The 24,040-nt window shown below is 36.3% G+C and overlaps 1 protein-coding gene across 7 annotated transcripts in view; it reads left to right on the top strand.

Moving 5' to 3' along the window:
• The window catches only part of LOC124171805 (phosphatase and actin regulator 4-B-like), a 174,575-nt gene extending 159,800 nt beyond the window's left edge, over positions 1-14,775 (top strand). For 6 of the 7 annotated variants that reach the window (XM_046551130.1, XM_046551127.1, XM_046551128.1 and 3 more), the window contains 5 exons: positions 5,490-6,041; positions 6,803-6,924; positions 8,294-8,486; positions 9,018-9,129; positions 14,391-14,775. In XM_046551130.1, coding sequence (XP_046407086.1) covers positions 5,490-6,041; positions 6,803-6,924; positions 8,294-8,486; positions 9,018-9,095 — 945 coding nt within the window. In that variant the 3' untranslated portion in view covers positions 9,096-9,129; positions 14,391-14,775. Of the gene's footprint in view, positions 1-5,489; positions 6,042-6,802; positions 6,925-8,293; positions 8,487-9,017; positions 9,130-14,373 lie in introns of all 7 variants that reach the window. The other variant, XM_046551129.1, reaches the window with a different exon arrangement.
• The last annotated feature ends 9,265 nt before the right edge of the window (positions 14,776-24,040 follow it).

Genomic DNA, 24,040 nt, shown 5'->3' with positions numbered 1-24,040 from the left:
GTCAGGCAGCAATTGCGAGAAGAAGATTAAGTAAAAAAATTCTCGTTTCTGACGGAAATTTAAGGAAATATTTTTTATAGCTTTTGCTATAATTTTTATCGAAAAACTGTTGGCACTAATGAATGCAGCATCTCTTCCTACATAGGAATGCAATTTTTAATCAGTGTGTAGCGCAACATTAATTTTCGTGCTGTTATTGACAACACTGCGCTCCCGGCCTTATGGAGATTAACATGGGAAACGATTCTCCATAAGAGCCCATACTGTCAACTAAATGTGGAACGCTCTATAGTAGATGAGCTCACTTTGGAGCCATTGTCTTCCCATTTTGATGATATGATGTGAGGATGCGATGCAATGGCTTTCTTGGTTCCGTCTGTGTGTGTGTTCATGGTTGAAAAAAGTACCACTTCTGCCAGTTGGCTCAGTTTCTGATCCAGTGATTTACAAGCCGTGCCTTTATTACAAATGCCCCCATGCACCTCTGTTCTGCAACCCTGAAAAAAAAGTTTAGGTCCAATTTGTTGAAAAACTTGTATTAAGGTGATAAACTGGCGTTTACAAAATGCAGGAAATGAAGCTCAAGATGTTTCATGATAGTGTATATTTATTGTTCAATGAAACAGTTTGTGTTCAGATTTATGGAGATATTGTGTAAACTTTAAGTACACATTTTTAGTGATAGGTACATTAATGTGCGCATCATTTATCTGTTGGTTTGATGAAATTCCAAATCCATTGATTCAGTTTTTAATTTGATTGAATCTTCAAATCCTAGCCCTATCTCTTACAACTATATAGTTTGCAATTATTTTATTTTTTTGGAAATTAGTATATATTGCCTTGGGCGTACCCAGTAGGGGGCTGCTGCTCCCATTCCAGATGCAAAAGTAAATTTAGTTAAAAATGAAAGTTTTCAACAAATTTTCTTTCAATCCAAGAAAAGTGATATTAGTATAAAACATGTAATAAAAGTAAAAATATTTTTTCCGAACAAGTAATTTTAAAATCTAATGAAGTGCTGTAATAATATTCTTGAAATTTTGGTTTCCATAACCTTTTCTGTGTTTCAATATGAACAACCTCGGCTTGCCTCCCTCTAGTTTTGATCCTGTGTATTCCCTTGTATACTGCCAATAAGTGCTTGTTAAAAGGTGAAAAGCTGCAGAAGTCCAAGAATGAATTGTCTCCAACTCCAGGTTTTAGGTTTAAGTTGCTGTTTCTTGCCATAAACTCAAATCCACTAATAACTGCGACATTACTTTTTCTCCGAAATGGAATTAGCTTAGATGAGCAGAATTCATGTCTTGAGCCAAATGGAACTCACTGACTAGTGGCGAGGAATTTTATTTTGTTCAAATTGGTAGTTTTAGTGCAGTTTTCTTGCTTCTGTATTCCCATCGAGGCATATTTTACCGTAACCTTTTCTGAGAGAAAGCCCCAAAAAACTGAGTTGCACCTAAGTGTTCTATACCTTGACTGGTCCAGAATTGTCTTGAGTGATACTACTTTGGTAAATATTTGATGATCCTTTTTCATTTTGTGTACTAATTTTGTGCTTGTTTTGCAATGCCACAAATCTATACTCCAAAATGGGAAGAATGGCTGATTTTCATGTCTTACGATTTAACCTTGTGATTTTTGTTTGGTAACTTCCATATTTATTGCCAATAATTGATCTTGTAAATTAGTATGTACTGCCAATAAGTGTTTGTTAAATGTTTTGAAAGCCTTTTCAAATTTTCATTGAAACATAGCATTGACTGCAAAAAATGTTGGCTATTGCTTAAAATATGTTAATTAATGCTTTCTAACATCTTTTGCCATTGCTCTATTGGAATGAATTATGGGTGAGTTTGATATTTTAATAGTTGTGTTTATTTACAGTATTTTATTGAGATAAAATTTGTGTTTTAAATGTCCTAGCTAGTCATGGCTCTGGTAAAATTTGACTACCTACTACATCCATTCCTGTCATATTCAGTTTAATGCCTATGTATCCTTGAGAGCTATTATGTAACAGATTGCAGCTGCGCTATTATGTTGTAGGATGCTATTTGGGCTGAAATTCCTATTGTGGCTCCCTTTCAGTACATTTCTTACGCATGATTCGTTGCACCCAATTCTGTCTGTAGATGTTTTTCAAAAGTGATTTTGACCTTTTGAGCTGCTAATAAATTTATAGAAAAAAAACTTTATTATTGCTGATTATCCTTGCTAACTCACTGCTATCTTGAAATCAGCATCGCAACGCGTCAATGTAGGTCAGGATTTTCCCATGGGAAAGTCTCTAGGATGGCAAAATGCAGGACAATATTTTGCCTTGTAATTTTCTTTACCTTTGGAGAATCCATTTTACAATGTCTTGGATGACAACCACCAGCAAAAGCTATTGAAACGGCTAATACCATCTGTATTGCACTGTAAGGGACAATACAATCCAAAACAGTAGATGTGATGTGGTGGCACAAGCTCTGTGTTGGCAAGTTAGGATCAATGATCAGCATATCTACTCTGGCTAGCCCGGCTAACAGTACTTGAATACAGTGGCGCAGTGAGGGGGGGGTTTTGGGATAAAACCCCCCCAGAGCTATTAAGTTTAATCCATTTTACTTAATTTGATTAATATATTTATAGAAGAGTGTAAGGATTAATAAAATATCCCTTAGAAAGCCATAAAACTCACCATTTTGAGCAATGTATCTTAAAATTTTTCTTGGGTAGGGCCCCACACCTCCTGATTATCCTGGTGTGTATACAAACAACACACCCAAGGTCTAATTGTGCCTAAACCCCCCCCCCCCCTTGCCTTAATTCCTGGCTGCGCACCTGTTTGAATAAGACTACATTTTTTAATGATGCTTGCGAATACTGAGATGTGGATGTGTGTTCATCAAGCAAAAAATCATTTTCAGGTTTTCTGTTACCCCTGTATCCATGTTTTCAAAATACAAGAAAATTGTATTTTTTTGGTATTTTAGGTGGCTTTGCATGATGGGAAGGTACTATTTTCAATGAGGAACTATTTTTTTCTGGTATTATACAGTATTGTTTGTACCTTTTTTGTTGAAATAGTGTGACAAAAAAATGCAAGGGAATCCCGCTTGTAGGATTATGGAAAAACGGGTGAAATTTGCAATTTTTCAAATATTCATACATTTTGAGCGATCAGAAGATATTATCCAGTTTGCATAGTTGTTTGTCTTTTTTTTAAAGCATTCACCTATCTCAACTTTTCTGCCCTATTGTGCCTTTAAATTTTTTGTAGCTTTTTTGTGCCACCCTACTACATATCATTCATGAAATGTATCATGAAGAAAGTGAATGCTCCAGTAGGAAAGAAATGCTATGGGGATAACTTCGACCCCTTCAAATTTCAAGAAGATGATATTATTAGATTATTTTTGGGTATCTAAGGAAGTAAGGAAATTACCTTTGACATTTCCTCAACAACATAGGCTCTAATTACTGGCAGAGTGGCTTGCAAATGCATGCTCATAGAGGTGGAATGGGTCAATTTACAGTATGTATAAAAGCATTTATTTGGCCATTTTTATTTATTTAAGATATTGAGAGAATATTTAGAAAGGTCTATTTGACAATAGTTGATCAGTTTTTTTTTATTTTCACTGTCAAATAATCGCCAGTGAAGGTTTTATGTATAGCATTCATTTATATGAGTGCTAGTAACCTTGCGATTACTGGCCTTAGGATCTTATCAGAGAGGGTAAAAACAAATTGCCTAGTAACTGTGAGTTGGCTGCCTCACTGCATCAGTTCAAGGATATTTAATGTAAATCATCAATTGATGGTTTAGTTAGAGCACCTTTTCCACTGTACCAATGGCCTGAGCATGGAGGGCAATAACATTGGCCCACTCTTCCCAGTTTTTTCAAAGCTAATGCAAATTATTATTTGCATAGGCTTTTGCATATAAATATGAATTGTTGTATTTAAATGGAGCACAAATACATATTACGAGAGTTTGATAGTACCCTATTTTACATGTATGAGTGAATAACTTACCTTTCCCTCTTGTACCCTAACTCTTTTTGCCTATTATTGTTTTGATGTTTGATGAGTTCAATTTCTGTTTCGTATGCCACAGGATTGTTTTCAGTCTTCAACTGGAATTTTGCATCAACATGCAGTACAACAATATCTTAAATTGGCTTTTGGCCAACGATGTGGTATGGATCCTACTTGACCATCCGTGAGAATTCCATGAAAATTAATTAAAAAGAAGAGACTAGAATTTTGACATACTTTTTATTCCACTGAATTGGATTTGTTCATTGATTGTAACTAAGCTGAGTTAGTTCATAGTTACCTATCAATTTTGATTAATTAAATAATAATAAATTTTGCTTAAATTGTCGATGTCTGCTCTTTTATCTCAGATTTTTGTTTTTTTTTAATATGTATCATTTATTTAAATAATATTTTTGTATAATTACTTTCAGTATCTAAAATTCCAGTAATTTAGAAGGCTAAGCAGTAATCATACTTTCACAGAAAAGACGTATTCTAGACATCTAGTAGATATTTAAAATATCCAACACATTGCAGACGTGCTCCAGATATTTAGAAGATATTTTGTGCTATGCGGGTGATATTTTGTGATGTGGGGAAGGAAATTTAAAATATTTATAAAATAGAACTATAAAATGAATGAATAATTTAATAGCAAAGTTCCAGCAGGAGCTAGTGTAGTGGATATAAAAATAAAATCTACCTATTATGCAAATGCTTGAAAACCCACTGATTCTATTTTACAAATAATACTAATTCTGCCTTTCCATGAATTAAATATAAATAGAATGTGCGATGCATTTTCACATAACGAGCGTGGTTTCAGGATGATCAATGACACAATGTACCCAGGGAGTTAAGTTCCATGAATTAGAAATTCCGTTAAATATTTTATACTAATCACCATGGATGCACTTGAAATCAAGGTGGATTCTATGTGGGTTCCACGTTGATTTGTGGTGGATTCCACGATGATGCCACCACCCATTGCTCTTTGGGATTGTGTATATTCATGGTCTACATCGCACTTTCAACAGTTTACTTTCACTTGTAGACTCGAAATAGACAGATTTCATACAATTTTTTCAAGTCTACAATTTTTTGTGTGCTCTCATGGCTGCCTTTCCATGAATTATATATAAATAGAATGTGCGATACATTTTCATTTAACTAACGTGGTTTCAAGATGATAAATGACGCAATGTCACCAGAGAGTTAAGTTCCACAAATTTGAAATTCTGTTAAACATTTTATACAAATCACCACAAATCCACTTCAAATCAACGTGGATTCCACCACCCATTACTCACTGGATTGGTGGATAATTATCTCTCGAGCATTGTACCTTGGGATGGTGTTCCAGAAGCATATTTTTTTTATATTTCAACTTTCTGAGTGCTTGTTGGTGATTGATTATTCTATTGATTTTTGCATCTCTCTGCCTTGCCTCAATGCAGGTCACCAGGATTGGAGAGAGGATGGGAGGTGGGGGTGCAAAGTTTGATAAGAAGCTTCACAAGTCTGTGTCAGCCTTTGAAATGGGTGATCTGTCACCCAGCCTGATAGAAGAGGATAAGCCAACGCCTCCAGTGACCCCACCTGTGGTACCTCCAAAACCCCAAGATAACACACCAAATTTCCCCCTTAGTCGCAGTGTATCGATGATTACTGGGCTTAGCATGGGAAGTGGCAGCAGTGGCTTTAGTGTTAGTGGTAACAGTCCATTTACGCCCACCCAACCTCGATTCACACCCACCTCTGGCCATAAGGGATTGATGGAGCGATTCCTTGCATCCCGTGGGAAGATGACATTTATTTCACCTTTCAGCAATTCATCAGCGTCCTCATCATCGCCATCATCAGTGCAAACTCAATCACCATCCAGTTTAAGTTCCAGTGTTAAAAATGTCCATAGTCAGATGCGTCCAGTGAGCCCTGTAGTGAAAAATGTCTCTAATATTGTGCCTGTTGTCCATAAACCCTTGGAGATTGTGACTGATAATCGGCAGGTTAGTATGTTAAATATCGATTGCTTTGCCATTCCCATGCTTACTAATCATAAAGAGCAGCTACACAAAAATGTTGGTTTCATAGATCACAGGTTCAAATTTCAGTAAAGAACAAGGCGAATTCTTTATTGCTGCTGTCATTGTTTGCTTAAAATTTATGGAGTTCCTTATGCTGTCTTAATTGATCTCACCACTGAATTCTACATGTTGCTTGTGTACTAATATTTCATGTCATGAACTCATAATTTTCCAAGGCCTGGAATTTTCTTAAAGGACTGGCTTGAGAAAAGCCAATGTTTGTAAATCTATTGTATAAAATTTACAACAGATTACCCACATTATTGTCCAGAGGGAAATCAAGAAGGGCACTTTCCATAGCTACATATTGTGAATATTTTACTCATAAGGGGAGGGCTGATAGAATTTAAGGTTCAGCGTCAAACTGATGGCTTTTGAGAATTCTATATTGAATTAAGTATACATATTGAGCCACAGAATTCCCAATCATGTTATTAAAGAATAGAGTGAGATCCAACATGAGTATTTATTTGTCTGAAAATTCCTCTTACAGTCTCATCCATGACTTCCCAATTTCATTCTGTATTGTACCTGTGTAGTCAGCTGGTAAATGTTGGATTATTCTAAATATTTTACTTATTCTTTTAGATATTAATGTTGTGTCAGAACTATTTTTTTCTGAAATTGTATTGGTAAATTAGTTGTGAGTTGAATATAAGTATGTATACTTTTTGCTGGCCCAGGTGGAGCAAGAGGAAAATGGTGGCGTCGCTGAGGGGGGTATGCACAGGAGAGGCTGGACGTCGGCTGAGGAGAAGATCCAGGAGGAGTTGAAAGAGATGAGGATGAGGGAAGATGAGTTGAGGTGCGATCCTTAAGCCATTTCATAAAATTTCCATTTCATTGCTAGAAGTGATTTATCAATGTAGGGATCAATTTTATCACCATGTGTTTAAAAAAATATATCCATTGGAATATGTGCATGGCCTAGAATAGTTCTCAGCCTGATTGCTAGAAAGATGGTATTTGTTTCCAAAAACTGTTTACTTTTCCACACCTATTTCTTATTATGTTCCTCATTATATAGATTTCCCTATCCTATCCCATCCCATCTCTAATGTTTCACTGTAAATTCTGTTTAGTGCCCTTACATGGTAGGTATTAGGTTCTGGCAGTGCTTATAAAGTAAAACGAGTTTACCATAAAGGAAGATACCAACATTTCAGTTATTAGATCTGTCCATTCTATCTAATGTCGCTAATCCATTAAAGAATTTTCTATAATTAACATTAATTGTGCTAGTAACTGTTACATTAAAGCCATGAGCATGAATTCTTGGTCCACACTGTGTGTGTGTGGTGCCCTAAGCTTCCTCCTACTCTAGGCTTTTTTGTATACAATTCATGGGGCAAAATTATTGAACTGAATGTGTGCATGTGTCTTCATATAAAATGTTGCACGTACCGAGTTTCTCACCATGCCTGAGGTGCCCTACCTTAAGGAATTAACAGCTGGTACAAGCAATCTTTGGTGTATGTATTCATATCACTTCATCCTTAATCCAACTTGTTTAATCCCTGTTATGAATGCTCTATCCTTAATTTTCTTATAGTATGTTATGTGTTGGCTTCATAGAGGGGCATCAAAGTGAGGCTGGCAAAGTCCATAATATTTGTGAACAATTTGAAGGTTTGAGACTCAGTAATACAAAGTAACTTGAATAATTGGTAATATCTCATGAATTAGTATTTGGAAGTTAATTGTTTCATCTCAGGGCCCTAAATACTACCTTGCATGTCACAAGGTATTAGTGGAGAAGGAGAGCCGGAAAATATAACTTGCACTCAAGTTCAACCAATTTGAAATCAGTTCATCTGAGTTTGCTCTTATCAGCTGTTTACATATTTCTTCAGGGTATTACCTGATTAATTTGATTTTAGCCAGATTTATGAACCATATAATTATGTTTTTCCACCTCTACATTTGCATACAATCATCACCCAAAGTGAAGATTTTTTTAACATGCCTTGCCTTCCTCCCAAATTCGATCATGATTTTGTTTGAATTGTTACCATGATCTTTTCTTTTTTGTAAAGGAAGGTTTAATATTCAATAATGCTCCTCTTACATGGACTGCATACCTGTTGCCTTTTACATGTCATTTTCTATCCTTTTGATTGCCGTTAGAATTGTTTTTCAGTGACATTTTTGAGAATACTTAATCCTACTTTCAGATTGCAGAGGGCACGTATAATGGCTCAGTCTCAACCTAACCTTTTGTCTATAATGGATGAAAATGATGAAGGTTCACAATGGAATGAAGATGATAGCAAACTATCATCATTGTACAGCACCCTTTCAAATCCAAGTCTCTTAGACTTGGATGGTGATTCACCAGTCAGAGAGGTGGATTTGGCTCAAGAACAGGTAATAAGCATAGAATTTTACCTACGTATTTATTTTTCAATTCTTCAAAATCCCCTCAGTTGCACTCAGCCATAATGCCATGTAGAGATTGAAATGAAACTTTTGATTTTCACTGGAGTTAATTTAGTGATTTTATTATGCAACTATTGGGAAATTTACAAACTTTTGCCAAACTTTTGTGGCGTAGAAATTCAACCAACGCATTGCAATATCACATTGTTGGCAAATTACCTATATTTGTACAGCGTATTATATTTTGGCAGTAATAGAGCAGGTATTGCCACATGACCACAAATGATTTTGAATATAACTATTTTAATCAGTTTCTGCTTTATGATCTTGGAAAGCTTAGGAAAATTTGAATTAATAATTTGTAATTTTATTTTTTGCTATACTGACACTAATATTTATTGTTGGTTTAGCAAATATTTTATAATTGTTTCCCTTTAATCCCTCTAACCTCTCCTTGCTTTTTGTTGATAGTATGCCATTGAATTGACCACTTTTCATTCTCTTTCATTGCATGCATAGACTGGACAGAAAAGCACTCGGAGAAAGAAAAGTTCTTTGATTGCTCACTGGGAGAATAGGATTCAGCAAAATAATTAATTGATTTTGCATTAATGAATTCATTTTTATCCTGGTAAGTCGTACCATTGGTAAAGTATAGTTTTTAGAGAGTTATTTTCTGTTTTAACAACAACAAATTTTTATTGAATGGATGTTATTCATTCAAATTAATCAGTTACTCAGCAAAACCTGCTTAGCATAAGTGTCTGGGAATATATTATAAGTGTCTGGGAATAAGTACTCAAAGTATTTCAAGTAGGATTTGCTGAAGGTGGGCATTATGAATGATTCAAAGATTTCTGTCAGTTTTATGGCTTTTAAAATATGTTCTGCAATTTCTTGAGGTCTGACAGGTGATTTTTAAACATTTAAATACTTTAAAAAAGTTTTTATCAATGACAGTCTTTTTTCTGGAAGGGGGAAAAAAATCTTGACGTGTGATAACATTCCCATGATTTTTTTCTTCGGTCATCTTACTTTGTTGGAAACATTAACAGCAGATGACATGAAGGCTCTCAGGAAAATCAGAACTCTTCCCTGCCACCTTACAAAAGAGTTATAACTTTATATGTTGTCACATGTTTGATGCAGTAAATCCAATGGCACACGACCTCTCAGTAAAGTCTTTGGCTTTTTCCTCAAGGGTCTCACACTTAATTTAGTGTTTACCTATGTGAATCCTACTTATGCCATCAAGTCAAGAGGGTCATTTTCCATTGCTGCATATTTGGAATTTTATGCATGTCACATCTTCTGGTTGCCATGAACCACAGCCTTGTTGATTGGGAATGGGACATCTTGGCACGGCCATCTTAGCGTGCCCATTTTGACATGGCTATCTTTGTGCAAGCCACCTTGGCACTGGATGCATTGGCACGAGCCACCTTGGCATGAAAGTGGGTGCGGAGTTGTTCCATTTGTTTTCATAGAAATACTATGGTAGCATCTGGGTTTGGTACGTCACACATGATGAAAATATGTATTGAAATAATTTTACCATGTATAAAATTATGTGAATACGTATTTCCTCCTCTCGCTTACTTTGCTTCAAAATATTATTTTGAAGTTATGTTGATTAAGGCTTTGGTATGGTGTTGAACCTTCTTTGTTTAAATACTATCAGTTATATTCTGCCATTGAATGATCAAAGCAGTTTATATATCTATAATCAATTTCAAATCTTGATGAATGGAGATCTTGAGATGCTGCTGAATCCTTTGGTTTTGTTTCACTTCGAAATTCAGAGTCACGTACGTACGTGTTATCTTCCTTATTTCAGGGCCCGTAAATTGCCATCTATCATCTTTGCTTCTCTATGTTATGGTAGCACTTCCAAAAAATCCTGGAAACCTTTTCTAACAAATTCTTTTTCAGCCCCAACTTATGTGCGTGTAAGGAAGAAGCACTGCAAATATGCAGGTTGATTAAAAAATCGTATTAAATTATAATTCCATTGGTTGCAAACTTTTCTAGACGGTTAACAAGATGACTTATCTCTTGCATCCCATAACTGTTGGAGACTGAAAATTGTGGTGCAAACCCTTTGAATTTCCATGAAAACCATGATTGTGTATATCAGTACTTTATAATCTCTATCGTAACAGGCTCAACTTTGTGGAGGTTCATTCTAATAAATAAAAGCGAACAAACTATGTGCAAAATGCAGACACACTGATCTGCTAAAATCTTATTATATAAACATATGTAGATTGTGAATGGTATGCCATGCTCATTGAATGTTCTATTTTTAAAGGGTTGTAAGTGGGAATAATGTGGGAAAATGCAATAAAATCAGCATGGTCTAAGAGGGGGAGTGTGTTTTAGTATAGAAACAATAAATGCACATTCTTTTTGAAATATGGTGAGGGAAGTTCAATTCATGAATCATAATAAATGGGAGAATGGTGTATGTGAGCCATGCTTTTAAATGGGTTTCACAATATAATTTAAACAAACGAATTCTGTTGTGCTGATAAGAGAGATCATTCTCAAGTAATTTATATATACAAAGTATTGCGGAAAATATAGCTACACATGTATCATACAATACTATATTTCGGAAAATACAGCACCTTACATTGCTGAACTGCAGTTGCAAGCTCACTGCAGTAAGACTCATGTTCAGCCCCAATGCTTGGGTACCACTTTAGATAGAACATACAATTTTGAGTATTTCTGGTAAATTAAATTATGACAGATATTATTTAAGTACTAATAAAATTTTATTCTTGAATGCCCATTCTGTGTCCAGCAAAGGGAGCAAACAGAATGAAGCCAAGTTTTACCATGTGATTTTGCGATTTCTTGGTCAGAAATGGTTTTTGTGGTATCCTATAGGGTATGGAGAGTGCTCATTATGATCAGAATTTTGGGAAGTAACACTGTGCAGTGTATTTTAAAGTCGTGGAACTTTAAATTAAGTCTGATACATTTACATTTTATCTATAACAATCATCTTCATTTAACATTCATTTTTATTACTGCCTTACCTGCGTACGACATTGCCTCCAAAAGGAGCCTTTAAGGTGCCTTTTTGAAGGCAAGGCACCCACAAGGTGCATAAAAGGTGCCTTGATCTTCTAGCTTAAATGCTCCTTTTAGGCACCTTAAAAAGGTGCTTTAAAAAGGTGACTTAACGGCACATGTAAAAGTCTTACTTTTACAATGCCTTCAGAGGTTGTACAATGAAATCATGTTTCACAACTGATTTTCAGTACATATCAGCTACAGTAGTTTCAACTGCTAAGTTTGAGTAATTTTTCAAGGGTCCATTTCCTATAAAAAACTATAAGCAAAAATTAAGTTCCTGAAAACAACATGCCTGAAAATTTAATTAATGGTGTAATTAATTCCTTAATTCTGAAAACATTATCACCTCTTAATTCTGAAACAATCACCATTATATCAACTATAACATGGTTCTATATGCAGTCAAGGACATAAGCAAATTGAAAGAATTTTTTATCCAAATAACATACTAAATTTATTCAAGATTAGATTTCTTTGGACATTGATTACTTAGACTTTTCCCAATTGCATTTACAGCTTGAAAATCTTGACAATATCTGCGGCATGCACCAAGGGAATAAAAAATGAAACTTCCTAATAGGAACTTTGAATGTTTATTGAGAGGTTAACATGAAAATTTAATAGTAAATATGAAAATTTAACAACTAGCCCAAACAGCAAATAGAAAGACTTACCTTAAATGGCCTTAAATGTTTCTGTACCTATATTTCAAGCCTTTCTTATTTGCACTGCCTTGAATGTTAAATTTAACAGAAAGCCTTACAGTGAACACCTTCCTCATTAGGGGCCAACACAATTCACTTCAATTATCGCCTCCAACTCTTCTGAAATAATCCACCTGCATTGGAAATACTTTCCAACATTTTACATTAATAAATAGGAACAGGGGCCACCAAATAGGAATAGGGGAAATACCAAATGAAAACAGTTTTTCTTGGTCATCCAACATTACATATTGGCATTTTATTTAATACTCTGCATTTTTAAGGACATTACATAATTTAGGTTAGGCTAAAATGTGCAATTATAATTGCCTGAAACAATCTGAAAATGAATGGAATTGAGCCATGGTAATGTTGATAGTGACTCAGATCTCTGGATTAATAAAGTTTAAAGATTGACTGATTAAAGTACTGCCTTCATTGATGATGTCCTCCAATATTGAATGGAAAAATTTGAGTACATAACATGCAAATATGTCAATGAATCTCTATTTTGGTTAGAACTCCTCCCAGCTGTTTTAACAGACATATATTGCTATTTTCATTATTTCACCTCATTTAAAGATTAATTAGCTGATAACATAAAAATTATAATAGTGGAACAAGTTTAGTTGTGAGATGGGGGTAACTAGGGTTTTCTAGTTCAGAAATCATACTTAGGTCTTATGCATAGGCAAAATAGTCATGTTGAACCACATGCATAGGCCATTTACCTCGAATTGTCTCTTGGTACAGATGGAATGCAAAAGCAATGCGCAAAGGTCAGTTTAGGGGAAGAATGGAGAAGGCTACGCCTATTATGTGGACTGATTTCTGAGAGTACAGGAAAGGCAGCACTTGCAACTTTGCATTAGCCAGCCAAAATAAGTCGTCCAGTAAAATTATTAACTGACCGCATTAGGATGGTTATCCTCATTCTTAAGGAATGATTCCCACTCATTCAAGTCTTGTGGTACCCCTCACCCACTTGGCGGGAACAGCCTGAACAGAATTGCCTTCAATAAAGTGGATGATGCTGTGCTTAAAAACCTGTAAAATATAGAATATTAGTTCACCTTGAGCAAAATTATGCGTAAGGTTAATAGGAAGTAGGACTTTAAAATGGAAAGCAATGATGCTAATTCCATTGATGTTATGTTCTCAAATTTTGTGCAAATTTCAAAATGCCAATAAGTGCAATTAAACAACTTAAACTTACTTTTCGATGAGACTCCATTTTAAGGTAGTCGAACAATATGGAATAGCAGTGCCAAAAACACGGGACAAACTCGCAGGTCACACACTGAAGGACACTACGGCTGATGAAAATGTCTTCCTACAGTATTAATCCCTAACAGCCAAACAAGGTTTCCACGACAACCTTTTCCTGTAAGGTATGCAATTCATGCAATCAAAGTATACGTCGTGCGTAATAGGCGTCTTTAAAAGGTTTAAGGCAAATGTGCCTGCTTAAGGCAACTGAAAGGCACCTTTAAAGCATCTTGAAAAAGACGTAAGGCAGTGGCACCTGCTAAAGGCACCCGAAAGGCACCCTTAAGGCGCCTTTTGGAGGCAGTGTCTTATGTGGGTATAGGATTACTTGATGGTTTCTCTTGGTGCTGTCAGAGGCAATGGCAGATCTATGGGGGGGGGGGCAGGGGGCTGTAGCCTCCCCATTAGGTTGAAACACACACTTGATGAAATCAAAATTTTTGGAGGTTCCCACTTTGTACAAAAGTATTTCCAATTCCAATATTTTCCAATATATTTACCTACTTAAACAAATTGAAATACAAATTAGCTCTAAAATAAGGGCCTATTTTACATGCTTTTAGTATGTTACTATCCAGTGGCAGATCCAGAGGGGAATATATAAGGTCCCATACATATGGGGTGAGGGTATAACTCCCCTTGGGTATCCAATGTACCCTAGATAGAATGGTGATTTTGTTCGGACCCCCGCTACTGCTGGGAGCTTACCCCTCCCCCCTCCTTGTCCCTATTCTGGATCTGCCACTGGTTGGAGGTATATGAAGGACTTTGCATTTCAGTATTTATCTTTTCTTATTCTTTTCTGTCTTATACAGATTCTCTTTTTTTCCAGAGTTGTTTCCTTAAAAAAGAAGAAAGAAAAAATTATTAAGACTGCTCCGAATTCACATATGAATGAAGAGTATGCCTGTGTTAATGTTGTATAGTAGCGGGATCAATTTTTTGAAATATTGTTAAAATGTCAATAAGATCCTACTGAATAAATAATAGCCATTTCGCGAATCATTATTATCATAATTTGAAATTAGAATAAAAATGTGAATGATTACAGTGAATTGCAAATTAAATATGCCTGTATCTTTAGTATAGGCACATATTTTGTTAATCTCTAAGAACAATTCCAGTTATTTTTATTATGATGGAAAAAAGGTGCTAACTAAAGCGGTGCAGAACTTTGAGATGTATTTACTGTGCAATAAAAATTATCATTAAATGTTTGCCTTCATTTTTCTCAGAATATCCTCAGAAATTTATTACCTGTTTTTAACCTTTTCCCTATTGAAGACGAAAATATGCGTCTGGGTGTTTCTTGACCCAGCAAATTTTCGTCGGAGATTATCCTATGCAGATGAATGAATGCCAAATACTTAAATTTCCTAGCTCTCCCCCTTTTATGACAGTCGCAGGTGTGCGATGTCTTTGTTTCCGGACCCAATGCAGCGGGCTTAGGCTTTACCCTCGAAATCCGGGAGCAGGTACCCAGATGAATAGATGAAGACCCCTCGTCTTAAATTACCCCTCTTAGTGGTAATGGGCCGTGGTCATACAATTGTTTATTCAGTCATTTTGCAAAATAAATATTTGTTCCTTTCTCAAAAAATATAAGCTAAGAATTGAATTGTCTTTTGAGCATCGTTTATAATTTTTTTAAACAAAATCCTACGATAAATATTATCTTATATCCCAATTTCAGTATAAACAGGAAATTGTTGCTGCATTAAATGCATTAATTTTGATGGTAGAGCTTCAAATTTTGACAATTCTCAGAATCAAACAAGGAATTCAATTCAAAGTCTGCAGTTTATGTTCATGCAACAATTATCCATGTAGCTAATTCATATAAACAAAGCATGATTGACTGCGAACCAATGCCGCTGGTAGGGCTATAAACCCCGAAAGGAAGGAGCCCAACTACCCCCGGAGTGCATGATAATGTGGACTCCCCACTGGGAAGTGTCGAAAAAGGTTGGTGCTGAGAGTGTGTGATTATCAGCGAGACCCTTCTTCACGAATTTCCTGAATAATGCTCCGTACAGAGGGGACGGAAGAGTCTCTTGGGGCTCAGTACATCAGTCATGGTAAGGCGAGAATTCCACAGTCTCGAAAGGGCTTAATATAAGTGAATTACTTTGAATCTTTAGGAAGAAATGGCTCATAAGAAGTCGTAGAGACCCTGGGCCAGTTCTAGGTGTGAAACTAATTATATGGCCCCCGAGGAGTCGGGAGGATAGAGGTTCCAAATGCACCCCAACACAGGTTAAACTAAAAAGACATGACTGAAATGGGGCATAAACATCCTGATAAGCTTTCTTATGCTCATCCAAATATTTACCTAAATATGCCCACAAATTAAAACATTTTATCAACCTGTTCAACCAATAATGCAAATCCAGATTTTTAGTGAGCATGCAAGCCTACACATGACTTTGTCATTGACAACATCCTTTTTCTGTAAAATTTGGCTACTGTGGTTGCAATGATTTCATACTTTTCTTTTTCCTTATTTACAATGAGAGGCAGTGAACTATGCTCTTGAATGGTTCCTTTATAGTCTATGAAATAAAAAATGCATGGATATTTTTTCTCAGTAATCAATATTTGGTGCTGCAATGAAGTATGCTCTACCACTACCCTCAAGATGATCATGCAACTGGAGTACTTGAGTACCTAGAATTGTACAGCGGAAGTAAGAGGAAGAAACTGAAGCTGAATTTATAGTACGTCTGACCAGCTTGACCTGCTGTTTTGTTTGGAAGTTGACTATGTTCAATTTGACTTGCTTTCAATGAGTCTAGCATAATCCTTTGGCTGTGGCATTTGACTAACTTTCAGTTCCATTCTCTGTGGGGAAGAGGAAATTAGGTAAGACTACTCTGATGTCCAAATCTATGTACATATGTATCCAAATGTAAGTACTTTACCCTTAAAATTCAGCATGAACTTTTTTCCTGTATCCCAATGGAGAGGATGGCATACACTCTATTGGGTTACTGGAAAAGTTGGGCTTCCATAATTTTCTACCGTCAAGATTTTCATTCATAACCTTCTCAATATTGATAAGATTTTTCAAATCAGTTTGATAGCTAGCTGTCAATAATGTTAATATTTATTATCCCAAGACCAAATTGTGCATAGTATCAGTTGTTCAATTGTGCATTGTTGTTCAATTTCTGATACATATATGTATGTATTACAAGAATATTTTACTAATGGAAAAAAATATGTTCAAATGACAATACGCAGTATCCACTGTACACGGGGGAAATGAGTCATTTGGACATATCCTGTTTATATTCTTCAACAGAGTAATACAATCCCAGATAGTAAAAAGTAAGAGAGTTATCCATTTCTTATGGTTTTCTTATGGAAAAATTTGATAAGCAGCTTATCGTAAGCTAAGGCGCTTATATAAGGCAAGGGTATATTTTAGGGAAGAATAGGTTTAGGAATGCCGTCAAATATCGTAAGATAACATGTCGATTCTGTTGGAGCACCAAAGGCAGCTGAACAGCGTACTATACATGCTATGCTGCTCATCCCGGTATGAATTTAAAGCCCACCGGTGAAATTCGGCAAGTCTTCATAAGAGCTTAACAACTGATAACAGATTTTCCCATAAATAGAAAACATTAACAACTGCAAGCGACTGGCTGGTGAAGATACAAAGCATAATACAAGTATACTTTATCCTTGTGGCAGAAAAAAAAACATTGGGAGAATCGAACGTGTGACCTAATGTGCAGCTCAATATGCTAATCATTACACCATGGCAACTGGTGAGTGCACGAGGCATAGTTACTACTTTAAAATCCAATTATATAGAAAAAGTTAGCGGATGCGTGCATACATATGCTATATAGGGGAACAGTGGCAGTGTGAAACAAATAATCGAAATTTAGTTGTAAATTCACTTTTATTTATTCCAATGACATTTTGATACATAAGATAGTTAAATGCCTATTTTCCCATTGTACAACACAAATTTTAGTGTCAATTAACGCTAGCATGGTAAATTGCTTTGCTGGTTGCCTAATTTCGAACATACTCCAGGTATGTGTAATGCAATCCTCACGATTTATAATACATCCTTTCTCATAACTTTTAAGTTTCCGAGTAAATTTTAAAATTTGATTTTATCACTATGTTTGCTGCTACACTTGAAATAATAACCGTATTTGCATAAATTTTACAATAATTTTAGTAAAGCCCTGGTTCCACATTGCAATTTATTTTTTACTAATTACATTTAATGCACAATGGCTAGATTTCCCCATCCTTACGTTCACTAATATTTGTATTAGTGACTCATTACTTGATTTTTTCCATAATATTGGAAACCCTTACATGCATTTTATTTGGCATCCTCCACAACAAAAAAATGCCTAAGAGAGCAATGCCCTTACCCAGTCTCATGCCACTGAACTCAGAGAAACTGATCCGGCCTGAGGATATATAATGGGCAATGCGTATCCTGAAGGAAATTACTAGGTGGAAATATTTCACCACTTTTTGGCCTTATTTTTCATACAAGAATTATCAAAATGGCTGTATCTCCGATTATTGAAAAACTCATCCTATATATGACTTGCATTGCTTCAGGAGAGAAAAGTCTCGTGATCAATTCATGTAAATTCTCCAAGTTCTCTGACTCTAACATGCCTCTGACCGACTGATTCTTCAAAATTAGCCCTGTTATAGACGCATTCAAGGAAACAATGGATAAAGTAGTGACCCCCTCATGTGACCTGTGTTTGGAAGAGTCTATGGTTCCATGGAGACCTAGGCTGGGATATAGTGAATATATGAGGGGAAAGCACTACAGGTACGCAATAAAGTTGTACATGTAGACGGAATCAAAGGGTTTGGTGCTTCAAGTCCTCGAATACCAAGTACCTATCTTCCAACTCAGAAGGGTCTGGAAAAGGGCATTTGGAGAAGATGGTAAATAAAGGATGGAGAATCATTTTGACTGTGGCCAATCCTTTTATATGGATAACTTTTATAACAGTGTAGCCGGTTCTAGATTCCATCCAAATGGGAAAACTAAAGTGATGGGGGCACTGAGGTGAGGCAAGAAAGGTATTCCTCTTATGGTGCTCAGCCAGGAATTAAAGAAAAGTGAGGTAGTGGAGGCCTTTTCTGAGGATGAAATCTGCATCCTAAGTTGGAAGGATAAGATGGAAGTAGGGATGATCAGTGCTGAATTCAGTGCAAAAAAATTATTGAATCCACGAAAAGACGAAAGTGCATGCCGAGAAAGCCACAGGTGGTGGTTGAATACAGCAATAGGGTGGTTTCCTATTATTTTTTTATTGCCTAAATCGAAAGATTTTTACTCCTGGAGTATGTATTTCACGCTTTTAGATTTTAAAATGAGGATATATATTTTTCGCGATTAAATGAAAAGTGAAAATTTTTAAGCACGCAAAAACGCGACGGGTAAGTATGAATGCCGGGAAAACTCCCATGTGACGTCGTTCTGGTTCCCACTGCCGCAAGTGAGGTGACCTTGGGGTGAGGCTCTGAGCGCTGATACGACGCAGGATGCTAGCAGGAAGCAGAGTACCATGCTAGGTGGTAGCGCTTGCCTTAAATAAGGATTATTAATACCTCATCAAGCGAGGAAAACTTTCTGACCTTAGCCAGTTTTAATAGGTGATTATTAAGACATGTTTCCCTGAGCTCTGTGCCTCATGCATGCATTGGTAACCTCAGACGATGTAAAACTCCTATCTACTAGTATAGAACCTAGGTCCCTGTGACGTTACGTGGAGTGGCATCGCATGGGCACCAATCTGGCCTTTTTCAAATGAGGATAAAATTGACCCTTGCCATTCGTCTTAACCGGTATTTCTAAAACCAAATAACTTATATATTATGAATACACTAACGGTGGGTAACGAATCGCAATCAATGCCTTTTGTTTTCTTTGATTAAGAAAACTACCCTATTACAATTGTGGCATCGATCATTGGGATCACATGTTGTCTTACTCTCCCATTGAAAGGAAATCCATCAAATGGTACTAAAAATTGGGAATCCACTTACCTAACTTACTGTTACTGAACCGTTAATTTTTATTCACAAAAAATTTTGGAAAATTCCTCTCATCGACTTCGACTCGACTTGAATTATTACAATTGAATAAAACAATTATTTGTTTATAAAAATTTTCTCTTTTATTCATAAACCTATGTATGCCATCTTTTCCAGAGGATATCATATCGCTCAGTTGCATTTTCAATGATAGGGAACAACACTTTTGCAGGAATTATTGGTAATATTTACTTTAGTCCAATTAAACATTTAAAATTGTATTTAAATGTATCATTTCCCGAATGAAAAATTAATATTAGCTGCATCTCTTTTTTCATCAGAGTTTTCCGGAAAATGATTAAGTCTGAACGGGTTTTCGCAGTATTAACAATGAGCGAAGAAATATTGGGAACATATGCGTGTGTTGCGGGAAGTATCACACGTTTGACGGGGTACTTAGAAAATTTTAATTTCAAGTCTTTAACAAATGAATGGTTACTTTTGGAAAAAAAGAATGAAAACATGTACCCAGCATCACAACTCATAAGATCACGTCGTTAAATTGGTAATAAAAAAATACAAATTTTTGCCAAAATGTCAACCACAGGGCACTTTCTCCAAAAAAACTGTCAGTGCGGAATGTGTTAATAAATGGTCTAAAACGATGGAATACAAACAACATCCAAGGAAGCACTGAAAGTACATCCATTTTGTCATTACGCTGGATGTTTGTCGGCCTGGCCATAAGAAACCCATAACAAGCTTACTGGATAAGCACCTTCGAAGGAAGGAATAAGGATCCTTATTCCTTCCTTTCACCTTATCTCAATGTTATATTGTGCTACCTGGGATTTTGTGTATAAAGTTGCTTCACTCTAGATTTGAAACAATCAAAGCCATTAATGCCTCTTATATATGATGGCAATTTGTTATACAAACCCAAGTAGCAAAATGTTATGTAAAAATTATTTTAAAATATATTGCGAGAACATTTTGAAATGACTTTAACATACTTTTGAAAAAATATTAGCTCTCTCTGTTTCAACATTACAAATCTTTTTTCATTATTTCAAAATGACTGTAACATAAGTTTAAAATATGTCCTACTGTTGAAGGAGCTATGAATTATACTTTTTTAAATTGTTTTAAAATACATTGTAACTAAATCAGCCTCCTTTTAAAATGATTAATTGTTATGTAAATATGATATAGGTAAACGCATTTTAAATTACGAACTGTGCCAAAAACAGTAAAAAAGTATTTTCCCACCAAATAATTATCCTACCAACATGATTAGCATGCGCGAATATTTGAAATGAAGTAGTACAAGCATCGTGAGAGTTGAAGCATCTACTTATCTGTGTGCTTTCACTAAATGCCCACTAATACCCGAGACATTTCGAAGACATTCAAATTAGATGTCCTTGCTGGGATTACGAGACATTTGTAATTTTAAGTGTCACAACTCAGGCCTCATCCCTTTTTAGTACGCAATACAGCACATACTGAGAGTGTTTTCAGGCATTGCTTGATTGCATTCTCAGATCATTCAATGTCCATTTTTTATGATATGCCTTCATTTTGGAATATTTTTCCCGTTAATTCATTATTTTAAATTTCTAGTAATCTTATGGAAAACTGCCAAAAAATACCGTTTTGTGGATTTCAAGAAGTCCTGAAAACAGCAAAATTGAAACTCACTTTTGAAAAAAGGGATTCATTTTTGGTAGAAAAAGTCACCTAAATCATCTGTATAACTTGTTTTGTGTAAAGCTACTAATACCCTTTAAGCCTCGGTATCTCCGCAGCATGCCTCAGTAGTGAGTCCCCCATAATACGAACCCTTGGGGGTCAAAAATCTGCCAGGGCAGCCACCCCCTCCCACTTTGAACACGCCATAACCCCCCACTCATCAAGGCCCATTATTTCAGGATAGCTTATGGAGGTAATAAAATGATTACCTACGGCATGAAAGATTTGGTGTCAAAATTGATTCGATGAAAAGTTTATTTTACATAATTTTTGCAATCTAAGTGAATAAAAATGGTATTCATCAACACATTTTGAAGTGAAGTCAGGTGGGGTGGAAGAAATTATCTGTATTCTTGAATGAAAGGTAACCTTGAAGTAGTTGAACTGTAACTATTTGATTGAGTTGAAGGATGCCTGGGGAGAGTTATGTGTTCTATTTTGGAATTTATTCTGTTCTAATGAGGGGCAATTAAAGGAATAAGAAAAAAGAATTCCAATACTTGCAGTTAACACGTTGCTTACCGGGGTATTTATTCCTAGGAACGCCGATTCTGGGTGTTGAGATTGGAAATATGTGCCTATTAGGGGGTAATGTCTTTGGTTTAAACATGGTTAAAAAGCTTATGTTTAGAATATAACTTTACCCAATCAAACGCTATGATGCATCAATTCATTATGAATAACGAACAACAACTGAAAATGTACTAACGAATATGGAATTGTACGCTTTAAAATTGTTTAGGTTGACGCGCCTAAATGACGAGAATCTTCGTCATCCGTCCAGAACGTTCGGGAAAAAAATGACGAGAATTCTCACCATCCGTACGCAACGTGTTTACACTTTCAGTGCGGATGACATATATATATATGCCATGAAGGCTTTTCCAGTCAGGTGGAAGACATAAATGTGTCTTCGGGAGTTTGTTTTTCCACTGGTCACTGGGGTGCTCTGAGCATGCCTAGCTTTACTTTTTCACCCTCCCGCAGTTCGGGAGTGACCTTACACCATTGCGGAAGTGTCCATTTCTTGTTCTACTTGTTCCTTCATTTTTAGTGTTTTTTTGTTTACATTAGTGCTATTTTTGGAACAATTTGGTAGGTTGAGATTTTTCTTTTCATTTCCTTCACCTCTTTTACATTATTCTTATGGTAAATTTCCCATCATGTCTTACAAATGGAATGTTTTTTTTAATTAGCTTTTTTTTACCTTCCTTTTTAATTTATTCATATTTTATGTGCTATCACAAAAATTATGATTAGACTAACTTTTTATTAAAGATATTTATCCCTGTTTCATACTCGACTTTACTGCACTTCCAGGAAGGACTCCACCCACCTGTGGGCCATCAAGCGCTCCCTTCCCCTCCTCCGCCATTTCTTCCGGAGGTCTTCCATTCGCGTCCTTCTTCCCAACTTCAGGTGTTTCTGCTCCCTCACCCGCTTTCTGTGTCGCCCTAACTGCTTGCCTGCATTGACTCCGCTCGGAAGTCACTGCCTCGCGCACATTCGAGGAAACCTCAACACCAATGCTCCTAGAATTGCAACTAATACAACATTCCTTCTGATGAAGTTTAACCCTCAAAACTTCATTTTCCGCACTCAGCGCATCCATTTGGGATCCTAGATATCTCCTCCTTCAGACTCTTAATAATCCTTTCCTTCTCCTTCAGTTGCAACATATCTGACTCCAAATTACATCAAAAACACTGCCATTTTTCTTTAATGCAGTCCTCAATCGCACATCTGGAGCACTTAAAATGGAACCATTTCCAGCACTTCCCACATTGCACGCCATTTCTCAGCTTTTTCTTGCACTCGGAGCACTTCAAAACTGTAACCTTACTCCCCTCCCTGACCATGGTCACCAATTCAACTTCCACTTAGGGAGCTATGGTAAGGGACGTCCTCTCTCCTCGAGGACAGGACTGAGACTGATATATAAACCTATCCTCACCATATCTTTTGTAATTCCATTGATTGATTGAGCTCTTTACCAATCAAGATTATTGCACTTTGTAATTACATATTTTTTCATTCAATTGATGTGGTGGCAGAGTCAGTGGCAGATCCAGGATAGGGACAATGGGGGGGCAGAGTAGGGGATAACCTCCCAACAGCATTAGTGGGCATCCGAACAAAATTACCACTCTATCTTGTGCAAATTGTATATCCAAATGGGGGCTACAGCCCCCACCTCCCATATATCAGACACTGGGAAGTGTTACGTGGGACATTTTGGCCCTCTAGACAATGTGACATCGATTTTTGGCCCTTGCATTAAAAAAGGTTGAAGACTCCTGGGCTAGGGCTTTGGAAATTCAACTCTTGGCTCTCAGACCTCCGTTGAGTAAACATCGTGAACCTGCTTGTGGAGCTGTGTTGCCAAACCTCACGCCTTTTCCATGTATGGCTGTAAGTATGCCTTTCACCAACAGTGCCTCATTCAACGTGGTAGCTGACGATGCCATGGGCTTCAGTGAAGAGCTAGCCTCCACGATGAGAGCCCAACGACGCCTCGAGGCATAGGATAGGGATGGAAGGAGTAGAATTGGGAAATCCCAACACCGTCTTCAGGGCAGCGTGGCCCACTGATGGCTAAACTATGAGTTAATGTTTCTACAGAATGGAAAGAATATCCAATAATTTGGAATTATCCACAGATTTTTCTTTCGATGCCGGAAGGAGCAGGTCCCC

This window comes from Ischnura elegans, chromosome X, assembly GCF_921293095.1.
Source record: "Ischnura elegans chromosome X, ioIscEleg1.1, whole genome shotgun sequence".
In the NCBI taxonomy this organism is placed as follows: Eukaryota; Metazoa; Arthropoda; class Insecta; order Odonata; family Coenagrionidae; genus Ischnura; species Ischnura elegans.
This window is presented reverse-complemented; position numbering and strand designations above follow the sequence as displayed.